General features: G+C 43.6%; 2 protein-coding genes across 3 annotated transcripts; one reads left to right on the forward strand and one right to left on the reverse strand.

Moving 5' to 3' along the window:
• Window positions 1-376: 376 nt before the first annotated feature.
• On the reverse strand, window positions 377-27,461 carry LOC121587385 (dynactin subunit 4). Of its 2 annotated transcripts, XM_041904277.1 has the most exons (14): window positions 27,291-27,461; window positions 26,300-26,370; window positions 25,646-25,824; window positions 25,151-25,194; window positions 24,652-24,759; window positions 24,027-24,047; window positions 23,324-23,397; window positions 21,086-21,198; window positions 15,451-15,560; window positions 15,249-15,322; window positions 15,079-15,133; window positions 3,545-3,652; window positions 2,714-2,811; window positions 377-624 (listed from the first exon to the last, which is right to left on the reverse strand). In XM_041904277.1, exons 1-14 carry the CDS (start codon window positions 27,423-27,425, stop codon window positions 408-410), a joined length of 1,407 nt encoding a protein of 468 aa, XP_041760211.1. In that variant the 5' UTR covers window positions 27,426-27,461; the 3' UTR covers window positions 377-407. The 2 variants fall into 2 exon arrangements, with proteins under 2 accessions (XP_041760211.1, XP_041760216.1); XM_041904282.1 differs by lacking the exon at window positions 24,027-24,047.
• Window positions 17,269-19,350, forward strand: LOC123482229 (E3 SUMO-protein ligase ZBED1-like). Its single transcript, XM_045209221.1, has 3 exons — window positions 17,269-17,595; window positions 18,107-18,735; window positions 18,820-19,350. Exons 1-3 carry the CDS (start codon window positions 17,310-17,312, stop codon window positions 18,949-18,951), a joined length of 1,047 nt encoding a protein of 348 aa, XP_045065156.1. The 5' UTR covers window positions 17,269-17,309; the 3' UTR covers window positions 18,952-19,350.
• Window positions 27,462-27,618: the final 157 nt, after the last annotated feature.

Below are 27,618 nucleotides of genomic sequence, written 5' to 3' on the forward strand. Positions count from 1 at the left end.
GGGAAACTGTTGAGCGTGAAAAACCCGGCAGCGTTGCAGTTCTTGACACAAACCGGTGCTCCTGGCACCTATTACTACCATACCCCGTTTAAAAGGCACTTAAATCTTTTGTCTTGCCCGTTCACCCTCTGAATGACACACATACACAATCCATGTCTCAATTGTCTCAAGGCTTAAAAATCCTTCTTTAACTTGTCTCCTCCCCTTCATCTACACTGATTGAAGTGGATTTAACAAGTGACATCAATAAGGGATCATAGCTTTCACCTGGATTCACCTGGTCAGTCTATGTCATGGAAAGAGCAGGTGTTCTTAATGTTTTGTACACTCAGTGTATATGTGTATTTTGTGTTTCTGTTTACATGTGTGTATTCTACGTTGTGTGTGTGTCAGTGTGTGTAACCTCCTCATGCTACGAGCGGCCCCAGGCTGAGCTCTACGTGGTGTGTGAGCCAGACGGCCTCGGTGGGGGCGTCGCCCTCCTCGCTCGGCCTTATGGGAGTCGCCAAGTTGCGGAAGTCGTGACGGATCTTAAAGGACACGGTGACGTCACCGTCCTCCTCGCGCTGAGGGACCACCTTGATGAAGAAACCGATCTTATTGGATTTCCTGAAGGCCACCACGCTGGAGAGGAGACAGGAGCAGAGAGGGAAGGTTAGGAGACCAGGAGCAGAGAGGGAAGGTTAGCAGACCAGGGGCAGAGAGGGAAGGTTAGCAGACCAGGGGCAGAGAGGGAAGGTTAGGAGACCAGGGGCAGAGAGGGAAGGTTAGCAGACCAGGGGCAGAGAGGGAAGGTTAGCAGACCAGGGGCAGAGAGGGAAGGTTAGCAGACCAGGGGCAGAGAGGGAAGGTTAGCAGACCAGGGGCAGAGAGGGAAGGTTAGCAGACCAGGGGCAGAGAGGGAAGGTTAGGAGACCAGGGGCAGAGAGGGAAGGTTAGCAGACCAGGGGCAGAGAGGGAAGGTTAGCAGACCAGGAGCAGAGAGGGAAGGTTAGCAGACCAGGGGCAGAGAGGGAAGGTTAGGAGACCAGGGGCAGAGAGGGAAGGTTAGCAGACCAGGAGCAGAGAGGGAAGGTTAGCAGACCAGGGGCAGAGAGGGAAGGTTAGGAGACCAGGGGTAGAGAGGGAAGGTTAGGAGACCAGGGGCAGAGAGGGAAGGTTAGCAGACCAGGAGCAGAGAGGGAAGGTTAGCAGACCAGGAGCAGAGAGGGAAGGTTAGCAGACCAGGGGCAGAGAGGGAAGGTTAGCAGACCAGGAGCAGAGAGGGAAGGTTAGCAGACCAGGGGCAGAGAGGGAAGGTTAGGAGACCAGGGGCAGAGAGGGAAGGTTAGCAGACCAGGGGCAGAGAGGGAAGGTTAGGAGACCAGGGGCAGAGAGGGAAGGTTAGGAGACCAGGGGCAGAGAGGGAAGGTTAGCAGACCAGGGGCAGAGAGGGAAGGTTAGCAGACCAGGGGCAGAGAGGGAAGGTTAGGAGACCAGGGGCAGAGAGGGAAGGTTAGCAGACCAGGGGTAGAGCTCAAATGTCACCCTGTTCCCTATATAGTCCACTAGTTTAAACTAGAGAGAGAAGGTTAGGAGACCAGGGGCAGAGAGGGAAGGTTAGCAGACCAGGGGCAGAGAGGGAAGGTTAGCAGACCAGGGGCAGAGAGGGAAGGTTAGCAGACCAGGGGCAGAGAGGGAAGGTTAGGAGACCAGGGGCAGAGAGGGAAGGTTAGGAGACCAGGGGCAGAGAGGGAAGGTTAGCAGACCAGGGGCAGAGAGGGAAGGTTAGGAGACCAGGGGCAGAGAGGGAAGGTTAGCAGACCAGGGGCAGAGAGGGAAGGTTAGGAGACCAGGGGCAGAGAGGGAAGGTTAGGAGACCAGGGGCAGAGAGGGGAAGGTTAGCAGACCAGGGGCAGAGAGGGAAGGTTAGCAGACCAGGGGCAGAGAGGGAAGGTTAGGAGACCAGGGGCAGAGAGGGAAGGTTAGCAGACCAGGGGCAGAGAGGGAAGGTTAGGAGACCAGGGGTAGAGCTCAAATGTCACCCTGTTCCCTATATAGTCCACTAGTTTAAACTAGAGCTAATATTCTTTCTCCTCAGTTCTGCCACTTAAGACTGTGTGTACCAGTGTGTGTGTGTGTGTGTGTACCAGTGTGTGTGTGTGTGTGTGTGTGTGTACCAGTGTGTGTACCAGTGTGTGTGTGTGTACCAGTGTGTGTGTGTGTGTGTACCAGTGTGTGTGTGTGTGTGTGTGTGTGTGTGTGTGTTACCAGTGTGTGTGTACCAGTGTGTGTGTGTGTGTACCAGTGTCTGTACCAGTGTGTGTGTGTGTGTGTGTGTGTACCAGTGTGTGTGTGTGTGTGTGTGTGTGTGTGTGTGTGTGTGTGTGTGTGTGTGTGTGTGTGTGTACCAGTGTGTGTGTGTGTGTGTGTGTGTACCAGTGTGTGTGTGTGTGTGTACCAGTGTGTGTGTGTGTGTGTACTAGTGTGTGTGTGTACCAGTGTGTGTGTGTGTGTGTACCAGTGTGTGTGTGTGTGTGTGTACCAGTGTGTGTGTGTACCTGTGTGTGTGTGTACCTGTGTGTGTGTGTACCTGTGTGTGTATATCATAGTGTGTGTGTGTGTACCAGTGTGTGTGTGTGTGTGTGTGTGTACCAGTGTGTGTGTGTGTACTTGTGTGTGTACCTGTGTGTGTACCTGTGTGTGTGTGTGTGTGTACCAATGTGTGTCTTACTCTGGGTCGTCCTGGAAGTCATGAGGCTCAGCCAACTCATCGTATTCTGCTGCCGCATCCTTCCCTGCCAGGACCAACTTCTTGGTAGGAACCATCACCTATAAACAAGATCATCATCATCATCAATAACAACAGAGGTCAGGGGTGAAAGGTCAGCAGTAGGGTTGCAAAGGGAGGGTATATTACTGATAAACTTCTTAGATTTACCAGTAAACTACCAGAATTTTGGTATCGTTGAAGGATTTTCTGTAATCTATAACAAGACATCTAGTGGCCCTTTTGGATCCTCCAGGTGTCTGTAATAATGTCTGGTCCTCTGGGTGGCCTTATCACAATATCATTAAATAAGATGATTTTAAAATAGAAAACAGAATGACAAAGCTGTAAAACATAATATAAACCTTCTACTTAATGAATACCATTGGTGTTTAATATGAGGATTTCAGCATCAAATATCCTTTAGATTTTTTTTACACACTTTAAATGTATTTCCCATGTCAATATGGTATTTGCTGTCAATGTTTTGTGGTCAAATTGGTCGCAAAAAGTCAATAGTTGGAAGAGTTGCTGAGTGAAAATAATGCCATTGTTGATTAGATGCTTTTTCATGAATTACACTATTTTCTCTTGAACCATATGGTCTATCAACTAGACATTTTGTGGACACAGATTTAAAAAAGTAACACTATATATGAATACATTTTATATATTTTATATTCAAGTATAAATAAATTGCCATATATTTTCTATCGCAACTTTGGTAATCTGTTGATTACCAAAATGAATGATGATTCCGTTAACTTTGGTAAATTACAGGTAGCTTTGCAGTACCTTAGCAGTGCTGTTGATGTCCTCTGGGTCTCCCTCCTCACAGCCCACCAGGGTGACGTGGGTAATATTCTCCACTGGGTTGGTCAGGGTCAGCAGCACCTGGCACTCCTACAGACAACATGATACCACTCATACTGTAAGTCATTCTGTTCCCCTATAGACAACATGATACCACTCATACTGTAAGTCATTCTGTTCCCCTACAGACAACATGATACCACTCATACTGTAAGTCATTCTGTTCCCCTATAGACAACATGATACCACTCATACTGTAAGTCATTCTGTTCCCCTATAGACAACATGATACCACTCATACTGTAAGTCATTCTGTTCCCCTACAGACAACATGATACCACTCATACTGTAAGTCATTCTGTTCCCCTACAGACAACATGATACCACTCATACTGTAAGTCATTCTGTTCCCCTTCAGACAACATGATACCACTCATACTGTAAGTCATTCTGTTCCCCTACAGACAACATGATACCACTCATACTGTAAGTCATTCTGTTCCCCTACAGACATGATACCACTCATACTGTAAGTCATTCTGTTCCCCTATAGACAACATGATACCACTCATACTGTAAGTCATTCTGTTCCCCTACAGACAACATGATACCACTCATACTGTAAGTCATTCTGTTCCCCTATAGACAACATGATACCACTCATACTGTAAGTCATTCTGTTCCCCTACAGACAACATGATACCACTCATACTGTAAGTCATTCTGTTCCCCTACAGACAACATGATACCACTCACACCGTAAGTCATTCTGTTCCCCTATAGACAACATGATACCACTCACACTGTAAGTCATTCTGTTCCCCTACAGACAACATGATACCACTCATACTGTAAGTCATTCTGTTACCCTACAGACAACATGATACCACTCATACTGTAAGTCATTCTGTTCCCCTACAGACAACATGATACCACTCATACTGTAAGTCATTCTGTTCCCCTACAGACATGATACCACTCATACTGTAAGTCATTCTGTTCCCCTACAGACAACATGATACCACTCATACTGTAAGTCATTCTGTTCCCCTACAGACATGATACCACTCATACTGTAAGTCATTCTGTTCCCCTACAGACAACATGATACCACTCATACTGTAAGTCATTCTGTTACCCTACAGACAACATGATACCACTCATACTGTAAGTCATTCTGTTCCCCTACAGACAACATGATACCACTCATACTGTAAGTCATTCTGTTCCCCTACAGACAACATGATACCACTCATACTGTAAGTCATTCTGTTCCCCTATAGACAACATGATACCACTCATACTGTAAGTCATTCTGTTCCCCTACAGACATGATACCACTCATACTGTAAGTCATTCTGTTCCCCTACAGACAACATGATACCACTCATACTGTAAGTCATTCTGTTCCCCTACAGACAACATGATACCACTCATACTGTAAGTCATTCTGTTCCCCTACAGACAACATGATACCACTCATACTGTAAGTCATTCTGTTCCCCTATAGACAACATGATACCACTCATACTGTAAGTCATTCTGTTCCCCTACAGACATGATACCACTCATACTGTAAGTCATTCTGTTCCCCTACAGACAACATGATACCACTCATACTGTAAGTCATTCTGTTCCCCTACAGACAACATGATACCACTCATACTGTAAGTCATTCTGTTCCCCTACAGACAACATGATACCACTCATACTGTAAGTCATTCTGTTCCCCTACAGACAACATGATACCACTCATACTGTAAGTCATTCTGTTCCCCTATAGACATGATACCACTCATACTGTAAGTCATTCTGTTCCCCTATAGACAACATGATACCACTCATACTGTAAGTCATTCTGTTCCCATATAGACAACATGATACCACTCATACTGTAAGTCATTCTGTTCCCCTACAGACAACATGATACCACTCACACTGTAAGTCATTCTGTTCCCCTACAGACAACATGATACCACTCATACTGTAAGTCATTCTGTTCCCCTATAGACAACATGATACCACTCATACTGTAAGTCATTCTGTTCCCATATAGACAACATGATACCACTCATACTGTAAGTCATTCTGTTCCCCTACAGACAACATGATACCACTCACACTGTAAGTCATTCTGTTCCCCTACAGACAACATGATACCACTCACACTGTAAGTCATTCTGTTCCCCTATAGACAACATGATACCACTCACACTGTAAGTCATTCTGTTACCCTACAGACAACATGATACCACTCATACTGTAAGTCATTCTGTTCCCCTACAGACAACATGATACCACTCATACTGTAAGTCATTCTGTTCCCCTATAGACAACATGATACCACTCATACTGTAAGTCATTCTGTTCCCCTACAGACAACATGATACCACTCACACTGTAAGTCATTCTGTTCCCCTATAGACAACATGATACCACTCATACTGTAAGTCATTCTGTTCCCCTATAGACAACATGATACCACTCATACTGCAAGTCATTCTGTTCCCCTACAGACAACATGATACCACTCATACTGTAAGTCATTCTGTTCCCCTACAGACAACATGATACCACTCATACTGTAAGTCATTCTGTTCCCCTACAGACAACATGATACCACTCATACTGTAAGTCATTCTGTTCCCCTTCAGACAACATGATACCACTCATACTGTAAGTCATTCTGTTCCCCTACAGACAACATGATACCACTCATACTGTAAGTCATTCTGTTCCCCTACAGACATGATACCACTCATACTGTAAGTCATTCTGTTCCCCTATAGACAACATGATACCACTCATACTGTAAGTCATTCTGTTCCCCTACAGACAACATGATACCACTCATACTGTAAGTCATTCTGTTCCCCTATAGACAACATGATACCACTCATACTGTAAGTCATTCTGTTCCCCTACAGACAACATGATACCACTCATACTGTAAGTCATTCTGTTCCCCTACAGACAACATGATACCACTCACACTGTAAGTCATTCTGTTCCCCTATAGACAACATGATACCACTCACACTGTAAGTCATTCTGTTCCCCTACAGACAACATGATACCACTCATACTGTAAGTCATTCTGTTACCCTACAGACAACATGATACCACTCATACTGTAAGTCATTCTGTTCCCCTACAGACAACATGATACCACTCATACTGTAAGTCATTCTGTTCCCCTACAGACATGATACCACTCATACTGTAAGTCATTCTGTTCCCCTACAGACAACATGATACCACTCATACTGTAAGTCATTCTGTTCCCCTACAGACATGATACCACTCATACTGTAAGTCATTCTGTTCCCCTACAGACAACATGATACCACTCATACTGTAAGTCATTCTGTTACCCTACAGACAACATGATACTACTCATACTGTAAGTCATTCTGTTCCCCTACAGACAACATGATACCACTCATACTGTAAGTCATTCTGTTCCCCTACAGACAACATGATACCACTCATACTGTAAGTCATTCTGTTCCCCTATAGACAACATGATACCACTCATACTGTAAGTCATTCTGTTCCCCTACAGACATGATACCACTCATACTGTAAGTCATTCTGTTCCCCTACAGACAACATGATACCACTCATACTGTAAGTCATTCTGTTCCCCTACAGACAACATGATACCACTCATACTGTAAGTCATTCTGTTCCCCTACAGACAACATGATACCACTCATACTGTAAGTCATTCTGTTCCCCTATAGACAACATGATACCACTCATACTGTAAGTCATTCTGTTCCCCTACAGACAACATGATACCACTCATACTGTAAGTCATTCTGTTCCCCTACAGACAACATGATACCACTCATACTGTAAGTCATTCTGTTCCCCCTACAGACAACATGATACCACTCATACTGTAAGTCATTCTGTTCCCCTACAGACAACATGATACCACTCATACTGTAAGTCATTCTGTTCCCCTATAGACATGATACCACTCATACTGTAAGTCATTCTGTTCCCCTATAGACAACATGATACCACTCATACTGTAAGTCATTCTGTTCCCATATAGACAACATGATACCACTCATACTGTAAGTCATTCTGTTCCCCTACAGACAACATGATACCACTCATACTGTAAGTCATTCTGTTCCCCTACAGACAACATGATACCACTCACACTGTAAGTCATTCTGTTCCCCTACAGACAACATGATACCACTCATACTGTAAGTCATTCTGTTCCCCTATAGACAACATGATACCACTCATACTGTAAGTCATTCTGTTCCCATATAGACAACATGATACCACTCATACTGTAAGTCATTCTGTTCCCCTACAGACAACATGATACCACTCACACTGTAAGTCATTCTGTTCCCCTACAGACAACATGATACCACTCACACTGTAAGTCATTCTGTTCCCCTATAGACAACATGATACCACTCACACTGTAAGTCATTCTGTTACCCTACAGACAACATGATACCACTCATACTGTAAGTCATTCTGTTCCCCTACAGACAACATGATACCACTCATACTGTAAGTCATTCTGTTCCCCTATAGACAACATGATACCACTCATACTGTAAGTCATTCTGTTCCCCTACAGACAACATGATACCACTCACACTGTAAGTCATTCTGTTCCCCTATAGACAACATGATACCACTCATACTGTAAGTCATTCTGTTCCCCTATAGACAACATGATACCACTCATACTGCAAGTCATTCTGTTCCCCTACAGACAACATGATACCACTCATACTGTAAGTCATTCTGTTCCCCTACAGACAACATGATACCACTCATACTGTAAGTCATTCTGTTCCCCTACAGACAACATGATACCACTCATACTGTAAGTCATTCTGTTCCCCTACAGACAACATGATACCACTCATACTGTAAGTCATTCTGTTCCCCTACAGACAACATGATACCACTCATACTGTAAGTCATTCTGTTCCCCTACAGACAACATGATACCACTCATACTGTAAGTCATTCTGTTCCCCTACAGACAACATGATACCACTCATACTGTAAGTCATTCTGTTCCCCTACAGACAACATGATACCACTCACACTGTAAGTCATTCTGTTCCCCTATAGACAACATGATACCACTCATACTGTAAGTCATTCTGTTCCCCTACAGACATGATACCACTCATACTGTAAGTCATTCTGTTCCCCTACAGACAACATGATACCACTCACACTGTAAGTCATTCTGTTCCCCTATAGACAACATGATACCACTCATACTGTAAGTCATTCTGTTACCCCTACAGACAACATGATACCACTCATACTGTAAGTCATTCTGTTCCCCTACAGACAACATGATACCACTCATACTGTAAGTCATTCTGTTCCCCTACAGACACATGATACCACTCATACTGTAAGTCATTCTGTTCCCCTACAGACAACATGATACCACTCACACTGTAAGTCATTCTGTTCCCCTACAGACAACATGATACCACTCATACTGTAAGTCATTCTGTTCCCCTACAGACAACATGATACCACTCATACTGTAAGTCATTCTGTTCCCCTACAGACAACATGATACCACTCATACTGTAAGTCATTCTGTTCCCCTACAGACACATGATACCACTCATACTGTAAGTCATTCTGTTCCCCTACAGACAACATGATACCACTCATACTGTAAGTCATTCTGTTCCCCTACAGACAACATGATACCACTCATACTGTAAGTCATTCTGTTCCCCTACAGACAACATGATACCACTCATACTGTAAGTCATTCTGTTCCCCTACAGACAACATGATACCACTCATACTGTAAGTCATTCTGTTCCCCTACAGACAACATGATACCACTCATACTGTAAGTCATTCTGTTCCCCTACAGACAACATGATACCACTCATACTGTAAGTCATTCTGTTCCCCTACAGACAACATGATACCACTCATACTGTAAGTCATTCTGTTCCCCTACAGACAACATGATACCACTCATACTGTAAGTCATTCTGTTCCCCTACAGACAACATGATACCACTCATACTGTAAGTCATTCTGTTCCCCTACAGACAACATGATACCACTCATACTGTAAGTCATTCTGTTCCCCTACAGACAACATGATACCACTCATACTGTAAGTCATTCTGTTCCCCTACAGACAACATGATACCACTCATACTGTAAGTCATTCTGTTCCCCTACAGACAACATGATACCACTCATACTGTAAGTCATTCTGTTCCCCTACAGACAACATGATACCACTCATACTGTAAGTCATTCTGTTCCCCTACAGACAACATGATACCACTCATACTGTAAGTCATTCTGTTCCCCTACAGACAACATGATACCACTCATACTGTAAGTCATTCTGTTCCCCTACAGACAACATGATACCACTCATACTGTAAGTCATTCTGTTCCCCTATAGACAACATGATACCACTCATACTGTAAGTCATTCTGTTCCCCTACAGACAACATGATACCACTCATACTGTAAGTCATTCTGTTCCCCTATAGACAACATGATACCACTCATACTGTAAGTCATTCTGTTCCCCTACAGACAACATGATACCACTCATACTGTAAGTCATTCTGTTCCCCTACAGACAACATGATACCACTCATACTGTAAGTCATTCTGTTCCCCTATAGACAACATGATACCACTCATACTGTAAGTCATTCTGTTCCCCTACAGACAACATGATACCACTCATACTGTAAGTCATTCTGTTCCCCTACAGACATGATACCACTCACACTGTAAGTCATTTTGTTCCCCTACAGACAACATGATACCACTCACACTGTAAGTCATTCTGTTCCCCTACAGACAACATGATACCACTCATACTGTAAGTCATTCTGTTCCCCTACAGACATGATACCACTCATACTGTAAGTCATTCTGTTCCCCTATAGACAACATGATACCACTCATACTGTAAGTCATTCTGTTCCCCTACAGACAACATGATACCACTCACACTGTAAGTCATTCTGTTCCCCTACAGACAACATGATACCACTCACACTGTAAGTCATTCTGTTCCCCTATAGACAACATGATACCACTCATACTGTAAGTCATTCTGTTCCCCTACAGACAACATGATACCACTCATACTGTAAGTCATTCTGTTCCCCTACAGACAACATGATACCACTCATACTGTAAGTCATTCTGTTCCCCTACAGACAACATGATACCACTCATACTGTAAGTCATTCTGTTCCCCTACAGACAACATGATACCACTCATACTGTAAGTCATTCTGTTCCCCTACAGACAACATGATACCACTCATACTGTAAGTCATTCTGTTCCCCTACAGACAACATGATACCACTCATACTGTAAGTCATTCTGTTCCCCTACAGACAACATGATACCACTCATACTGTAAGTCATTCTGTTCCCCTACAGACAACATGATACCACTCACACTGTAAGTCATTCTGTTCCCCTACAGACAACATGATACCACTCATACTGTAAGTCATTCTGTTCCCCTACAGACAACATGATACCACTCATACTGTAAGTCATTCTGTTCCCCTACAGACAACATGATACCACTCACACTGTAAGTCATTCTGTTCCCCTACAGACAACATGATACCACTCATACTGTAAGTCATTCTGTTCCCCTACAGACAACATGATACCACTCATACTGTAAGTCATTCTGTTCCCCTACAGACAACATGATACCACTCATACTGTAAGTCATTCTGTTCCCCTACAGACAACATGATACCACTCATACTGTAAGTCATTCTGTTCCCCTACAGACAACATGATACCACTCATACTGTAAGTCATTCTGTTCCCCTACAGACAACATGATACCACTCATACTGTAAGTCATTCTGTTCCCCTACAGACAACATGATACCACTCATACTGTAAGTCATTCTGTTCCCCTACAGACAACATGATACCACTCATACTGTAAGTCATTCTGTTCCCCTACAGACAACATGATACCACTCACACTGTAAGTCATTCTGTTCCCCTACAGACAACATGATACCACTCATACTGTAAGTCATTCTGTTCCCCTACAGACAACATGATACCACTCATACTGTAAGTCATTCTGTTCCCCTACAGACAACATGATACCACTCATACTGTAAGTCATTCTGTTCCCCTACAGACAACATGATACCACTCATACTGTAAGTCATTCTGTTCCCCTACAGACAACATGATACCACTCATACTGTAAGTCATTCTGTTCCCCTACAGACAACATGATACCACTCATACTGTAAGTCATTCTGTTCCCCTACAGACAACATGATACCACTCATACTGTAAGTCATTCTGTTCCCCTACAGACAACATGATACCACTCATACTGTAAGTCATTCTGTTCCCCTACAGACAACATGATACCACTCATACTGTAAGTCATTCTGTTCCCCTACAGACACATGATACCACTCACACTGTAAGTCATTCTGTTCCCCCTACAGACAACATGATACCACTCACACTGTAAGTCATTCTGTTCCCCTACAGACAACATGATACCACTCATACTGTAAGTCATTCTGTTCCCCTACAGACAACATGATACCACTCATACTGTAAGTCATTCTGTTCCCCTACAGACAACATGATACCACTCATACTGTAAGTCATTCTGTTCCCCTACAGACAACATGATACCACTCACACTGTAAGTCATTCTGTTCCCCTACAGACAACATGATACCACTCATACTGTAAGTCATTCTGTTCCCCTACAGACAACATGATACCACTCACACTGTAAGTCATTCTGTTCCCCTACAGACAACATGATACCACTCATACTGTAAGTCATTCTGTTCCCCTATAGACAACATGATACCACTCATACTGTAAGTCATTCTGTTCCCCTACAGACAACATGATACCACTCATACTGTAAGTCATTCTGTTCCCCTACAGACAACATGATACCACTCATACTGTAAGTCATTCTGTTCCCCTACAGACAACATGATACCACTCACACTGTAAGTCATTCTGTTCCCCTACAGACAACATGATACCACTCATACTGTAAGTCATTCTGTTCCCCTACAGACAACATGATACCACTCATACTGTAAGTCATTCTGTTCCCCTACAGACAACATGATACCACTCATACTGTAAGTCATTCTGTTCCCCTACAGACAACATGATACCACTCATACTGTAAGTCATTCTGTTCCCCTACAGACAACATGATACCACTCATACTGTAAGTCATTCTGTTCCCCTACAGACAACATGATACCACTCATACTGTAAGTCATTCTGTTCCCCTACAGACAACATGATACCACTCATACTGTAAGTCATTCTGTTCCCCTACAGACAACATGATACCACTCACACTGTAAGTCATTCTGTTCCCCTACAGACAACATGATACCACTCATACTGTAAGTCATTCTGTTCCCCTACAGACAACATGATACCACTCACACTGTAAGTCATTCTGTTCCCCTACAGACAACATGATACCACTCATACTGTAAGTCATTCTGTTCCCCTACAGACAACATGATACCACTCACACTGTAAGTCATTCTGTTCCCCTACAGACAACATGATACCACTCATACTGTAAGTCATTCTGTTCCCCTACAGACAACATGATACCACTCATACTGTAAGTCATTCTGTTCCCCTACAGACAACATGATACCACTCATACTGTAAGTCATTCTGTTCCCCTACAGACAACATGATACCACTCATACTGTAAGTCATTCTGTTCCCCTACAGACAACATGATACCACTCATACTGTAAGTCATTCTGTTCCCCTACAGACAACATGATACCACTCATACTGTAAGTCATTCTGTTCCCCTACAGACAACATGATACCACTCATACTGTAAGTCATTCTGTTCCCCTACAGACAACATGATACCACTCATACTGTAAGTCATTCTGTTCCCCTACAGACAACATGATACCACTCATACTGTAAGTCATTCTGTTCCCCTACAGACAACATGATACCACTCATACTGTAAGTCATTCTGTCCCCTACAGACAACATGATACCACTCATACTGTAAGTCATTCTGTTCCCCTACAGACAACATGATACCACTCATACTGTAAGTCATTCTGTTCCCCTACAGACAACATGATACCACTCATACTGTAAGTCATTCTGTTCCCCTACAGACAACATGATACCACTCATACTGTAAGTCATTCTGTTCCCCTATAGACAACATGATACCACTCATACTGTAAGTCATTCTGTTCCCCTACAGACAACATGATACCACTCATACTGTAAGTCATTCTGTTCCCCTACAGACAACATGATACCACTCACACTGTAAGTCATTCTGTTCCCCTACAGACAACATGATACCACTCATACTGTAAGTCATTCTGTTCCCCTACAGACAACATGATACCACTCATACTGTAAGTCATTCTGTTCCCCTACAGACAACATGATACCACTCATACTGTAAGTCATTCTGTTCCCCTACAGACAACATGATACCACTCATACTGTAAGTCATTCTGTTCCCCTACAGACAACATGATACCACTCCTACTGTAAGTCATTCTGTTCCCCTACAGACAACATGATACCACTCATACTGTAAGTCATTCTGTTCCCCTACAGACAACATGATACCACTCATACTGTAAGTCATTCTGTTCCCCTACAGACAACATGATACCACTCATACTGTAAGTCATTCTGTTCCCCTACAGACAACATGATACCACTCATACTGTAAGTCATTCTGTTCCCCTACAGACAACATGATACCACTCATACTGTAAGTCATTCTGTTCCCCTACAGACAACATGATACCACTCATACTGTAAGTCATTCTGTTCCCCTATAGACAACATGATACCACTCATACTGTAAGTCATTCTGTTCCCCTACAGACAACATGATACCACTCATACTGTAAGTCATTCTGTTCCCCTACAGACATGATACCACTCATACTGTAAGTCATTCTGTTCCCCTACAGACAACATGATACCACTCATACTGTAAGTCATTCTGTTCCCCTACAGACAACATGATACCACTCATACTGTAAGTCATTCTGTTCCCCTACAGACATGATACCACTCATACTGTAAGTCATTCTGTTCCCCTACAGACATGATACCACTCATACTGTAAGTCATTCTGTTCCCCTACAGACAACATGATACCACTCATACTGTAAGTCATTCTGTTCCCCTACAGACAACATGATACCACTCATACTGTAAGTCATTCTGTTCCCCTACAGACATGATACCACTCATACTGTAAGTCATTCTGTTCCCCTACAGACATGATACCACTCATACTGTAAGTCATTCTGTTCCCCTACAGACAACATGATACCACTCATACTGTAAGTCATTCTGTTCCCCTACATACAACATGTGACACAGGATGTCTTCAAACATGTTTTGGGGCCTGTTCCGATACTTGAATAATTGACTTGCCTTTTGGAGGCGCAGGTTTGGAATGGACATGATTCTGACTTCTGGGATGTAACTCCTTTAGGATTGAAAATTACATCACTTTACTGAGAAACAATACAACAATACCAACAATCAGAGTAGAAAACAAGGTGAATTTGTCCGGTACAGAGGAGATTCTAAGCAATACTTACACAGCCACCAGCTGGATTTTGAACTTTATTGAGGTTGGGTTAAATTCTGGCTTGCTCAGATTGTGCTCACATTTCTAAGAAGAAAAGCAACATTTCTACCATGAGTAATCAAAGATAAAATGCCAGCAAAAGATAACAATAAAATAGTAGTAAAATGCCCTTTCTGAGAAGGGTAGTGTGAAGAACTGTGCCATGTACAGACCCTGCATCGCAGAGAGCGCTTGATCAGCAGGTGTTTGTGTTTGGGGTGGAGCTGAGAGGCTCCGGCAGGCTGGCTGTCAGGCTGCAGCAGCCGCTGACGCAAGGTGGTCACTGTAACACAGACCATGAGGTTAACACAACACAGACCATGAGGTTAACACAACACAGACCATGAGGTTAACACAACACAGACCATGAGGTTAACACAACACAGACCCTGAGGTTAACACAACACAGACCCTGAGGTTAACACACAGCACAGACCATGAGGTTAACACACAGCACAGACCCTGAGGTTAACACAACACAGACCATGAGGTTAACACACAGCACAGACCCTGAGGTTAACACAACACAGACCATGAGGTTAACACAACACAGACCATGAGGTTAACACACAGCACAGACCATGAGGTTAACACAACACAGACCATGAGGTTAACACAACACAGACCATGAGGTTAACACAACACAGACCATGAGGTTAACACACAACACAGACCATGAGGTTAACACACAACACAGACCCTGAGGTTAACACAACACAGACCATGAGGTTAACACACAGCACAGACCATGAGGTTAACACACAGCACAGACCCTGAGGTTAACACAACACAGACCATGAGGTTAACACACAGCACAGACCCTGAGGTTAACACAACACAGACCATGAGGTTAACACAACACAGACCATGAGGTTAACACACAGCACAGACCATGAGGTTAACACAACACAGACCATGAGGTTAACACAACACAGACCATGAGGTTAACACAACACAGACCATGAGGTTAACACACAACACAGACCATGAGGTTAACACACAACACAGACCCTGAGGTTAACACAACACAGACCATGAGGTTAACACAACACAGACCATGAGGTTAACACAACACAGACCATGAGGTTAACACAACACAGACCCTGAGGTTAACACAACACAGACCATGAGGTTAACACACAACACAGACCATGAGGTTAACACACAACACAGACCATGAGGTTAACACACAACACAGACCATGAGGTTAACACACAACACAGACCATGAGGTTAACACAACACAGACCATGAGGTTAACACACAACACAGACCATGAGGTTAACACACTGCACAGACCATGAGGTTAACACAACACAGACCCTGAGGTTAACACTAGGGCTGAACGATTAATTGCATTCGCGATAATATCGCGATTTGACTGAACGCGATTTTCTAATCGCAACGTGCGCGATTTGAGGTGGTCACGTGACGCGACTTTTCATGCTGTCCAGCGCAATGGCCTCTTGCTCGACGGAACAGTCAGAAACTGACATAGCTGATACTTTAATATCGAAGAGGAACAGCACGTCGGTGGTGTGGAACTATTTTGGTTTTAAAAAAGAAGATGCTGAGCAGCATCAGGTGTTGTGCAGAGCATGCCGTGCTCCGATTGCTACTTCACGGGGTAACACTACAAACCTGTTTCAGCACTTAAAAAAATACCACAAATCAATGCATGACAGTTGTATGACCAAAATGCCGAGCATCAGTGCGCGAGACAAGCCAAATACCTCAAGACAGGGATCACTGACAGAAATGTTCGAAAGTGTCACTCCGTATGAACGTAATTCAAAAACGGCACGGAGAAATCACTCGGACAATAACCGAGTTCATAGCCAAAGATATGATGCCTCTCAGCACGGTGACCAAGCCTGGGTTCATGGCATTAATACATACGCTTGATAAACGTTACAGTATACCCTCCCGCACATACTTCAGTCAGACTGCCATACCGGAGCTGTACAAAAAGTGCAAAGAGAAAGTCGCCGCGGAACTTAAAACGGTGGAGTTTTTTTGCTAGCACTACTGATATGTGGTCAAGCCGCACAGCTGAGCCGTACCAGAGTCTTACAGTCCATTTTATTGATGAAGATTTCAACCTCCGAGCTCGCTGCCTACAAACTACCTACTTCCCAGACGATCACACAGGGGAAAATATTGCAGCCGGCCTGAGAGAAGGGCTTGTCAGCTGGGATCTCCACGAGGAGAATCACGTCTGCATCACGACGGACAACGCGTCGAATATGGTGCTTGCTGCGCGGCTTAATGAATGGACGAGGCTCCAATGTTTTGGCCACAGATTACATCTTGCCATTGGTAAGTTATCGTGTGTGTGTGTGTGTGTGTGTGTGTGTGTGTGTGTGTGTGTGTGTGTGTGTGTGTGTGTGTGTGTGTGTGTGTGTGTGTGTGTCGAGAGTGAGAGAGAGAGATGCGTCGATTAGTAAAGCTGAATATACAAATATATATAAATGATATTATATAAATCGGATGGGATTAAATAAATTCATACTTCCACTCCTTTTCTAATATGTAAATTCATTTTACTTGCTTATATCATATGTCTGTCTGTGGTGGAATGCCCACCTGCATTTTTTTTCTTTTCTTGTTTTTGTTTTTTACATGTTTTTTTAGTGTTTATGAGAGAGAGAGAGAGAGAAAGAGAGAGAGAATTGACATGCAAATAAAGACCCTTTGAATTGAGAGAGAGAGAGAGGATGTGTTGTGGATGTGTGTATTTCAGAATTACAGCTAATTTGAGTGTGTAATAGTGAGAGCCTTGTATCAAAACTCAAATTGTGTGTAATACACTACTTTTTATTTCTTTTAGAAAATGCACTCAAAGATGACAGAGTGTCAAGGGCAACAGCACTGTGCAGGAAGCTGGTGGGGCACTTTTCCCACAGTTGGAAGAAGAAAGCAGCCCTGACGGAGGCACAGAGAGAGCTCAAACTCCCTGAGCACAACCTCATAACGGAGTGCCCAACAAGATGGGGTTCTAAAGAAATGATGATTGCCAGAGTGCTTGAACAGGCCAAAGCCATTTCTCAGGTATTGTCTGGAGATCGATATGCACGCTCCCTTATCCCAACCTGGCAGGATATTGACGTGTTGGAGTCGATTCACAAGGCACTGCATCCTCTACTGGAGTTTACTGATGCTCTTTCTGGAGAGGAGTATGTAAGCATCTCCTACCTCAAGCCAGTTCTCCACCTTTTTGCCACATCAGTCCTGGCTGAAGATGCTGAGGACACTGACCTGACTAAATCAATAAAAACCAAAGTCCTAGCATACCTCAATAACAAATATGGAGACCCAAACATCCAGGAGCTTTTGGATGTTGCCTGTTTCCTGGACCCTAGGTTCAAAATACAGTACATCAGTACAGACAACATCCCTGCTATCAAGACTCGTCTGAAGACAGAGATAGTAGACTTGGCACAACGTACATATCATTGGGTAAATAATTATGTATTTCACAAAAACAAAAATTTTCTGTAAAATCTAACTGGAAAACTAATGGCTGTTGTTTTCATCTAATAGGAGAAGAGGTCTCGTACTGAAACTGTTCAGATGCCTCAAAGTGCACAGTCCTTGGGGGAAAAGACGAAGAGGTCTCTTGGCAGTTTTTTTCAAGACCAGTTCAGCCTCTCCTTCTTTGCCTGTAAATCTTGAAGATGTCGCAGAGGCAGAGATAAACAATTACCTGATGACTCCTACCATTGATGGAGAAGATGATCCATTGGCTTGGTGGAGGGTGCACAAGATCAGCTACCCACAGTTGTGCACCATGGCACGCAAGTATCTTTGTGTACCTGCTACAAGCGCTCCCTCAGAGCGTCTTTTTAGCACAGGAGGGAATATTGTGACTTGCACTCGCTCATCCTTGAAGCCAGAAAAAGTCAATATTCTGGTTTTCTTAGCAAAAAACCTGTGAGCCACTGAGAACAGAACTGTTGGATAAGTATGGCTGGCAGTGCCATACTCGTAGTGAACTTTAGTCTGTGTGGTGTGTTATTGTTGTGTACTTGAGATAAGTGAGGCTCATCTATTTTATATTATAATATTCAAATCGTTTATAAAAAATAGTTTGTCTAAATTAAAAGTGCATTTCTCATTTTTTATTTATAACTTTATTTACTTTGATTTTACAAAATATTTTCAAAGCAAATTCCTTGTTTCAGTTGTGTGAAATGTTACTGACTTGGGAGCAGTAAGATACATACAATTTAAAATTATTTTTTTCTTAAGACTGTACCTTTTGCACACAGTGTTTACAAAGTTCATGCCTTTGTTTAAATTATTTAAATGCACAGTGGCAAAGCCACAGATGTTTCTGTAATGAGCAGTTCAATAAAAAATGTCATTTATTTCAAGTCATACATGTTTGAATTTAATTCTAACAAATAGACCCAGCCTATGGGAAAGAACATTTCACACTAAATGTATATACTATTGTGTTGGTCATATTTAAATCATTCATTATGTTTTGTAGGGGAAAAAGGATAAATAAATTAAATCGCAATCGCAATATTGGGGGCAAAAAATCGCAATTAGATTATTTTCCAAAATCGTTCAGCCTTAGTTAACACAACACAGACCATGAGGTTAACACACAACACAGACCATGAGGTTAACACAACACAGACCCTGAGGTTAACACAACACAGACCATGAGGTTAACACAACACAGACCATGAGGTTAACACAACATGGTCAACCAGGCAACACAGGGAGGTTAACACAACATGGTCAACCAGGCCACACAGGGAGGTTAACACAACATGGTCAACTAGACAACACAGGGAGGTTAACACAACATGGTCAACCAGGCCACACAGGGAGGTTAACACAACATGGTCAACCAGGCAACACAGGGAGGTTAACACAACATGGTCAACCAGGCCACACAGGGAGGTTAACACAACATGGTCAACCAGGCAACACAGGGAGGTTAACACAACATGGTCAACCAGGCAACACAGGGAGGTTAACACAACATGGTCAACCAGGCCACACAGGGAGGTTAACACAACATGGTCAACCAGGCCACACAGGGAGGTTAACACAACATGGTCAACTAGACAACACAGGGAGGTTAACACAACATGGTCAACTAGACCACACAGGGAGGTTAACACAACATGGTCAACCAGGCAACACAGGGAGGTTAACACAACATGGTCAACCAGGCAACACAGGGAGGTTAACACAACATGGTCAACCAGGCAACACAGGGAGGTTAACACAACATGGTCAACCAGGCCACACAGGGAGGTTAACACAACATGGCCAACTAGACAACACAGGGAGGTTAACACAACATGGTCAACTAGACAACACAGGGAGGTTAACACAACATGGCCAACTAGACAACACAGGGAGGTTAACACAACATGGCCAACCAGGCAACACAGGGAGGTTAACACAACATGGTCAACCAGGCAACACAGGGAGGTTAACACAACATGGTCAACCAGGCAACACAGGGAGTTAACCCTATCAGAAACTTGTTTTACTCCAATGTTTGTAAACTATATAAAATGTAAACAGACACTGTATAGCCTCAAAACATGGTTCAAACTATAATGTTGATATCATGGATGGTCAGTCCTGGCATCCATAGCTCTGTCTATGAATTTGAGAGTGGTTGCATTTCTCCAGCCCCATCCCTCAGCTTTTTACCAAAACGCTTTTTTTATGGTTTCAATTAAGGATTCTAGTTTGAAAAGTAGTGACCCTCTATAGTGTTCAAGGACAGGGTTTAGGTTTAGGCTTAATCTTAGGCTTAGGGGTGGTTATCTCTTACCCTCTGGTAGGTTGACAGGTCTGGTGTAGCAGTCTTCAGGCAGTGGCTCCACCTCGTCTAAGGCTTGGGCTGGCTCTATCTTCATCTCCTTCTGGTCTTCACCTTCCTTCAGACTGGAATTGCAGAAAGGGACAGAATCCCAGAAAGGGACAGACACATTTAAAGCCATTATAGGAGACAGGGACAGACACATTTAAAGCCATTATAGGAGACAGGGACAGACACAGTGAAGGTCATTATAGGAGACAGGGACAGACACAGTGAAGGTCATTATAGGAGACAGGGACAGACACAGTGAAGGTCATTATAGGAGACAGGGACAGACACAGTGAAGGTCATTATAGGAGACAGGGACAGACACGGTGAAGGTCATTATAGGAGACAGGGACAGACACAGTGAAGGTCATTATAGGAGACAGGGACAGACACGGTGAAGGTCATTATAGGAGACAGGGACAGACACAGTGAAGGTCATTATAGGAGACAGGGACAGACACGGTGAAGGCCATTATAGGAGACAGGGACAGACACAGTGAAGGTCATTATAGGAGACAGGGACAGACACAGTGAAGGTCATTATAGGAGACAGGGACAGACACGGTGAAGGTCATTATAGGAGACAGGGACAGACACAGTGAAGGTCATTATAGGAGACAGGGACAGACACGGTGAAGGTCATTATAGGAGACAGGGACAGACACAGTGAAGGTCATTATAGGAGACAGGGACAGACACGGTGAAGGTCATTATAGGAGACAGGGACAGACACAGTGAAGGTCATTATAGGAGACAGGGACAGACACGGTGAAGGTCATTATAGGAGACAGGGACAGACACAGTGAAGGTCATTATAGGAGACAGGGACAGACACAGTGAAGGTCATTATAGGAGACAGGGACAGACACAGTGAAGGTCATTATAGGAGACAGGGACAGACACAGTGAAGGTCATTATACGAGACAGGGACAGACACAGTGAAGGTCATTATAGGAGACAGGGACAGACACGGTGAAGGTCATTATAGGAGACAGGGACAGACACAGTGAAGGTCATTATAGGAGACAGGGACAGACACAGTGAAGGTCATTATAGGAGACAGGGACAGACACAGTGAAGGTCATTATAGGAGACAGGGACAGACACGGTGAAGGTCATTATAGGAGACAGGGACAGACACAGTGAAGGTCATTATAGGAGACAGGGACAGACACGGTGAAGGTCATTATAGGAGACAGGGACAGACACAGTGAAGGTCATTATAGGAGACAGGGACAGACACGGTGAAGGTCATTATAGGAGACAGGGACAGACACAGTGAAGGTCATTATAGGAGACAGGGACAGACACAGTGAAGGTCATTATAGGAGACAGGGACAGACACAGTGAAGGTCATTATAGGAGACAGGGACAGACACGGTGAAGGTCATTATAGGAGACAGGGACAGACACAGTGAAGGTCATTATAGGAGACAGGGACAGACACTGTGAAGGTCATTATAGGAGACAGGGACAGACACAGTGAAGGTCATTATAGGAGACAGGGACAGACACAGTGAATGCCATGATAGGAGACAGGGACAGACACAGTGAAGGTCATTATAGGAGACAGGGACAGACACAGTGAAGGTCATTATAGGAGACAGGGACAGACACAGTGAAGGTCATTATAGGAGACAGGGACAGACACAGTGAAGGTCATTATAGGAGACAGGGACAGACACGGTGAAGGTCATTATAGGAGACAGGGACAGACACAGTGAAGGTCATTATAGGAGACAGGGACAGACACAGTGAAGGTCATTATAGGAGACAGGGACAGACACAGTGAAGGTCATTATAGGAGACAGGGACAGACACAGTGAAGGTCATTATAGGAGACAGGGACAGACACAGTGAAGGTCATTATAGGAGACAGGGACAGACACAGTGAAGGTCATTATAGGAGACAGGGACAGTTGTATTTATTAACTCTAACACATCTCCATGGCTTTATTCCCAAACTGCACGTGCACTACTTTTGACCAAATAGCCTATACAAAAGTAGTGCACTACATAGGGAATTGGGTGCCATTTGGCACCCAGCCCTTGTATAGGCTATTTGTGATGTGCTAACATGAACAACATGATTTGTTATGTAAATGTACAATAAAGGAATGGTACAGTATAGTATTACATGAGAGGATGTGATACTCGTACTTTACGGACAATAACGTTCTTGGAATGTCATGTAATACTCACGAAAGACCGGCCAGACTGGCGATAGGAGCTCCAGGCCTCTGTCGCTGTAGTCTGGTACCCAGACCATACTTCTCCTTTATACGGCAGAGCAACACAACGTCAGCTAACTCACAGGCAGACACCACGTGGTAGACTTATGGGAGAGGAACACCACTGGCATTTCTATTGATGACTGATACATGTTTATGTTTTTCCCTGTACTCTGGGATGGGGAAGCATTTATCAAATAACACATTTTCAAAAATCCAATTAGGAAAACGTTACTAGCATAAATGCCTAAAACAAAATTGTGATCGAAACCAAAAGACATAAACCAAATCTAGAGAAAGAATTTGGTTTGAACAACGACACAAACAGAAACCTTTATGTTAGTAGTGGGAGAAGGGAGTTGCTACTCTCTACTATACTACAGCCTAAACCAGCATTAACTGTACATTGCAATAGAATGCATCTGATTGCTTCTCTCCTCCCAGTCAACATAAAGTATCCTATTGTGCTGTTGGTAATATCTTTCGCCTGAGGAGACATTCATGTGATCAGGGAGGTCACTCAGTTACAGATTAGATACGGAGAACTAGAGAGAGAGAGAGATACGGAGAACTAGAGAGAGAGAGATACGGAGAACTAGAGAGAGAGAGAGAGAGAGAGAGAGAGAGAGAGAGAGAGAGAAACAGTGTTTGACTATCAAAGTTGTACAACTCACCACCACATGAATAGTGTGTTGCTGGGGAGGGAGGGGTTAAAAAGCAACATTTCAGGAAAAGAAGACAAAAACAGTGTCAAGTGAAACCAAAGCAGTGAAGCAAACATTTAGTGGCAGGTAACTGGTGACATGCAACAGAAAAGCATCAGTGGTAGAGATGAAGATTCTTCAGTTGCAGTGGCTAGTATATAGCTAGCTAGCACACAGCTAGCAGCTAGCTAATAGTGACTCTTCACCAATCACAGGGTCTGAAATCAATGTTTCAGTATGACACAGGTTCTAATCTAAACCAGTGCTTCTGTCCATACACACGAACTACACATGCATTTCAAATCAATGTCACCATACTAGAACAACACATTACAGTACAAAACGTACGCTATTCAGAAATAGTTCCCTTGTTAAAATTTCAGATCCCACCACCAGCAGGTTAATAACACAGCAGTAAACATCACAACAAAGAAAAGATGAAAAGCATGATGTTTCTCATTATAAAAGGTGGGAGCTGGGCTGTGGTTATTGAGGCAGGTTAACGTGTTCCAGAGATAAGTGCAAAGGCTTAGCATGTTATCTGCCGGAGTGTGTGTGTGTGTGTGTGTGTGTGTGTGTGTGTGTGTGTGTGTACCGAGAAGGCCAGCGGCATGTAGGGTCGTCTCCTGGCCAGCTTCTTCCTGTCCCTGTCCAGTTTCTCTCGCTGGGCCAGCTGCTGGTAATACTCTATCAGTTTATTGATCTGGAAGAAAATACCCAACAATACCATGAGTATCTGGAGGAAGAATGCACATACCATGAGTCTGAATGTCATAGGATAGCCCCATGCAGTGCTATTATTCTTACAGAAAGGGGAAATTGTAGGCCAGAGAACCATGTATAGAGGATTTATCATCAGCATACCATGTAAGTTAACAGCAGGAACCCAAATAGTAGAAAGCCAGGTCAAAGCCAACATGTAGGCCTGGAGCCTGTATCAGGAGTGTGCTGTTTGTGGTTGATCACGCTGTGCTTTTTTTTTGTGATACAGCATCAATTACAATAGACTCTATGCAACTTCCAGCGTCACAGCATTCTACAGCCTGGGGTTGTCTAGCTGAATTGAAGATCAGACCAAAAGGAAGGCAACCTACCCGTTGAGTATGAGGGTTCTCAGGCTCCTGCCATCCTCCACTGGCTGAAGTGAAGACCCAAAAAGAAAGAACTTCAACAGTCGTCCAGAAAACACCCAACAAGTCAAATCACACAACAGACACGTAGGCTACTAGTGCACACGTCTACATGATATGGGACAGATCTCTATTCAGAGTAACAATTCCAAGCAAAGCTCCATACATACAAGATATGAATTCGTTCTGCATTTGAACCATTCTAACATGGCCTATTATCAATAGTCAGTTCAATATCTCCCCCTCGTCACCCGTGCAGGGGGGCACTTCCTTCAGTAGCTTAGTAACTATGATCACTAGCAAGGTTTGCTATTTGATTTGGTTGAAGCCACTTCTCACACTCAGCCACGGAATAGTTGGCCCCCCCGCCTAACATTGGCCCAATATAAAAAGTAAATAGTCAACAGTCCAATATCGGCCCCCCTCATCATCAACAGTGAGGTAGGCCTTGTCACTCACCCACAGACTTGTCGGCCATGCCCACATCTCTGGATGTCCAGCGACAGAAGCCACAGGCCAGGTAGTAGGCCTTCTTCATGGTCGTCTTGCTGGGGTCGTCAGGAAGAGGGGCTGGGATGTTGGTTGCCCGGGTGGACAGGGTGTGCATGCAGCATGGGCAGTCGAAGCAGTTGGCACACCTGGGGCACGCAGAGGAAGGAGGTATAGCTAGTTTGAACAAAGGTAGTTTTGTATTCAACCGGAAGAAATAAATCGCAGTACTCTGACCCAATGCTAGCTTTTATGGCTTTCCTTAACCCTGACCTCACGTAAACTAGGCTACACCTAACCTTAATATAACCTTCGACCCCATAGAATTACATATAGAATAGTGATGGGGGAAAAATATATAGTTACATATCAGGATATTAATCCCTGGCAACTTCAAACCTAACCTTAACCCTAAACTTAATCTCTATGCCTAACCTGAAGTTTTCTTTCAGCTGGTTGAATATCCTCTTCCTAGAACACAACAGATAGCTGGGAAATGTAGGCTGGATGCAGTGAGAAGTCATGCAGTGAACATTGTCAATGGCTACACAGTAAGGTATAGGTCTATGCCATAGACCGTATATAACAGGTCTATGCTGATTCTCAGTTGAACATGTTTCTCACCTGTTCTTCTTCAACTTTGCCTCTGCTGAAGGCATATTCTCCAGGCAGCTTGGACAGTAATGCGAGTCCACCTGGAAACCAAACAGAGGCGGCATTCAACAATCTATGTTAGTGGGAATACATGCATGTGCATAGCTATCCCTCGTAGCTAGCTAGTAGTTATAACTGCACATATAGTCATTATGATTCAGCATGAACCGGTATCTGTGCGTTAGAGACCTCACAGATACCGGTTCAGCTTCAGTAATAAAAGTGTGAGTTTCTGTGGGCGAGGGTCACTGTCCGTTGTGTGGCTGTGTAAGTTAAGAATCGAAGCTGTCTGACGTGGCACGTATGAAAATAGATTATAACTAAATAGCTACAAAAAGCTAGATACCTAAATAAGATGTTTCACAAGAATAAAATAAAAAACTCAAAAAGCTGTTTGCTAGATCTGAGACCGCACTGTGGTCGCTCTGTCTGGGTGTGGTGATGAATAGCGTACGTTAGCCAGCTAACAGCAGACTAGTTAACTAGGAGGCTGTGAAACTAACAATTAAAAACGTTTTTCAAACGGTTGTTGGGTTTTAGTTGTATTTCCAGTGGGAATTTGTGTCACTGTTAATAGGAGTAAAAGAAACTCATAGTGAACACCGACCAAATAAACACTGTATGATTATATGTTGTTTGGCAAGCTGTCTCGCTTGATTGCTAACAGTTAACTTAGGTAGCTAGATAAAACGTACACAATTATGAAAGTAGCTAGATAAAACGTACACAATTATGAAAGTAGGACGGAAGTAAAGACGGCTACGGCCAATCAGACGACAGAGTTGTTGAATAAATATTGATTGGCGTGCGGTATGACAAATAATAAATAAATAAAATATTGTACGGGGGGGCTGGACTAGGTTGACCAAACTCTCCCAAACCGCTAACGCTGCGGAGCTAGCTAGATATCTCTACGATAGCAATAGCTAGCCACAGTAGTGTTGACATTTGGGTCACTTACCTCGTGAGACACACATTCTAAGGAACGTAATTCACTGCAATACCGGCAAAAATAAAGCGTAGACAACGGAGATCGGATCTTTTTCTCTCCGTGAACTAGGTAAAGGACCCTGTCAGGCTGCAGAAGAGACGCCATCTCTGACTGATCCTCTTACGTCGACGTCGCCTACTGTTTGTCGTTTGCTCGACGCTGCCCCCAGGTGGTGGGATATGATATATGGACATTTTGGAGAGGTGCAGTTTTATTTTAAACCGACAGGGGGCAAGCTTTGTTCCATGCATATGCATATGTCATGCTTTGTTGTTGTGGCAACCACCAACCATGACAG

Source organism: Coregonus clupeaformis, chromosome 29, assembly GCF_020615455.1.
Source record: "Coregonus clupeaformis isolate EN_2021a chromosome 29, ASM2061545v1, whole genome shotgun sequence".
Taxonomy (NCBI): Eukaryota; Metazoa; Chordata; class Actinopteri; order Salmoniformes; family Salmonidae; genus Coregonus; species Coregonus clupeaformis.

Excerpts from the sequence above, each read along its gene's own strand:
- LOC123482229 (XM_045209221.1), top strand. The coding sequence starts at position 17,310 with ATGTGGTCAAGCCGCACAGCTGAGCCGTACCAGAGTCTTACAGTCCAT. Across the intron at positions 17,596-18,106 it reads CAGATTACATCTTGCCATTG|AAAATGCACTCAAAGATGAC; the intron begins GTAAGTTATCGT and ends TATTTCTTTTAG. Across the intron at positions 18,736-18,819 it reads CACAACGTACATATCATTGG|GAGAAGAGGTCTCGTACTGA; the intron begins GTAAATAATTAT and ends TTCATCTAATAG.
- LOC121587385 (XM_041904277.1), bottom strand. The coding sequence starts at position 27,425 with ATGGCGTCTCTTCTGCAGCCTGACAGGGTCCTTTACCTAGTTCACGGA. Across the intron at positions 25,825-26,299 it reads GCAAAGTTGAAGAAGAACAG|GTGTGCCAACTGCTTCGACT; the intron begins GTGAGAAACATG and ends TGCGTGCCCCAG. Across the intron at positions 3,653-15,078 it reads CAAACCTGCGCCTCCAAAAG|GAGTGCCAGGTGCTGCTGAC; the intron begins GCAAGTCAATTA and ends TGTTGTCTGTAG.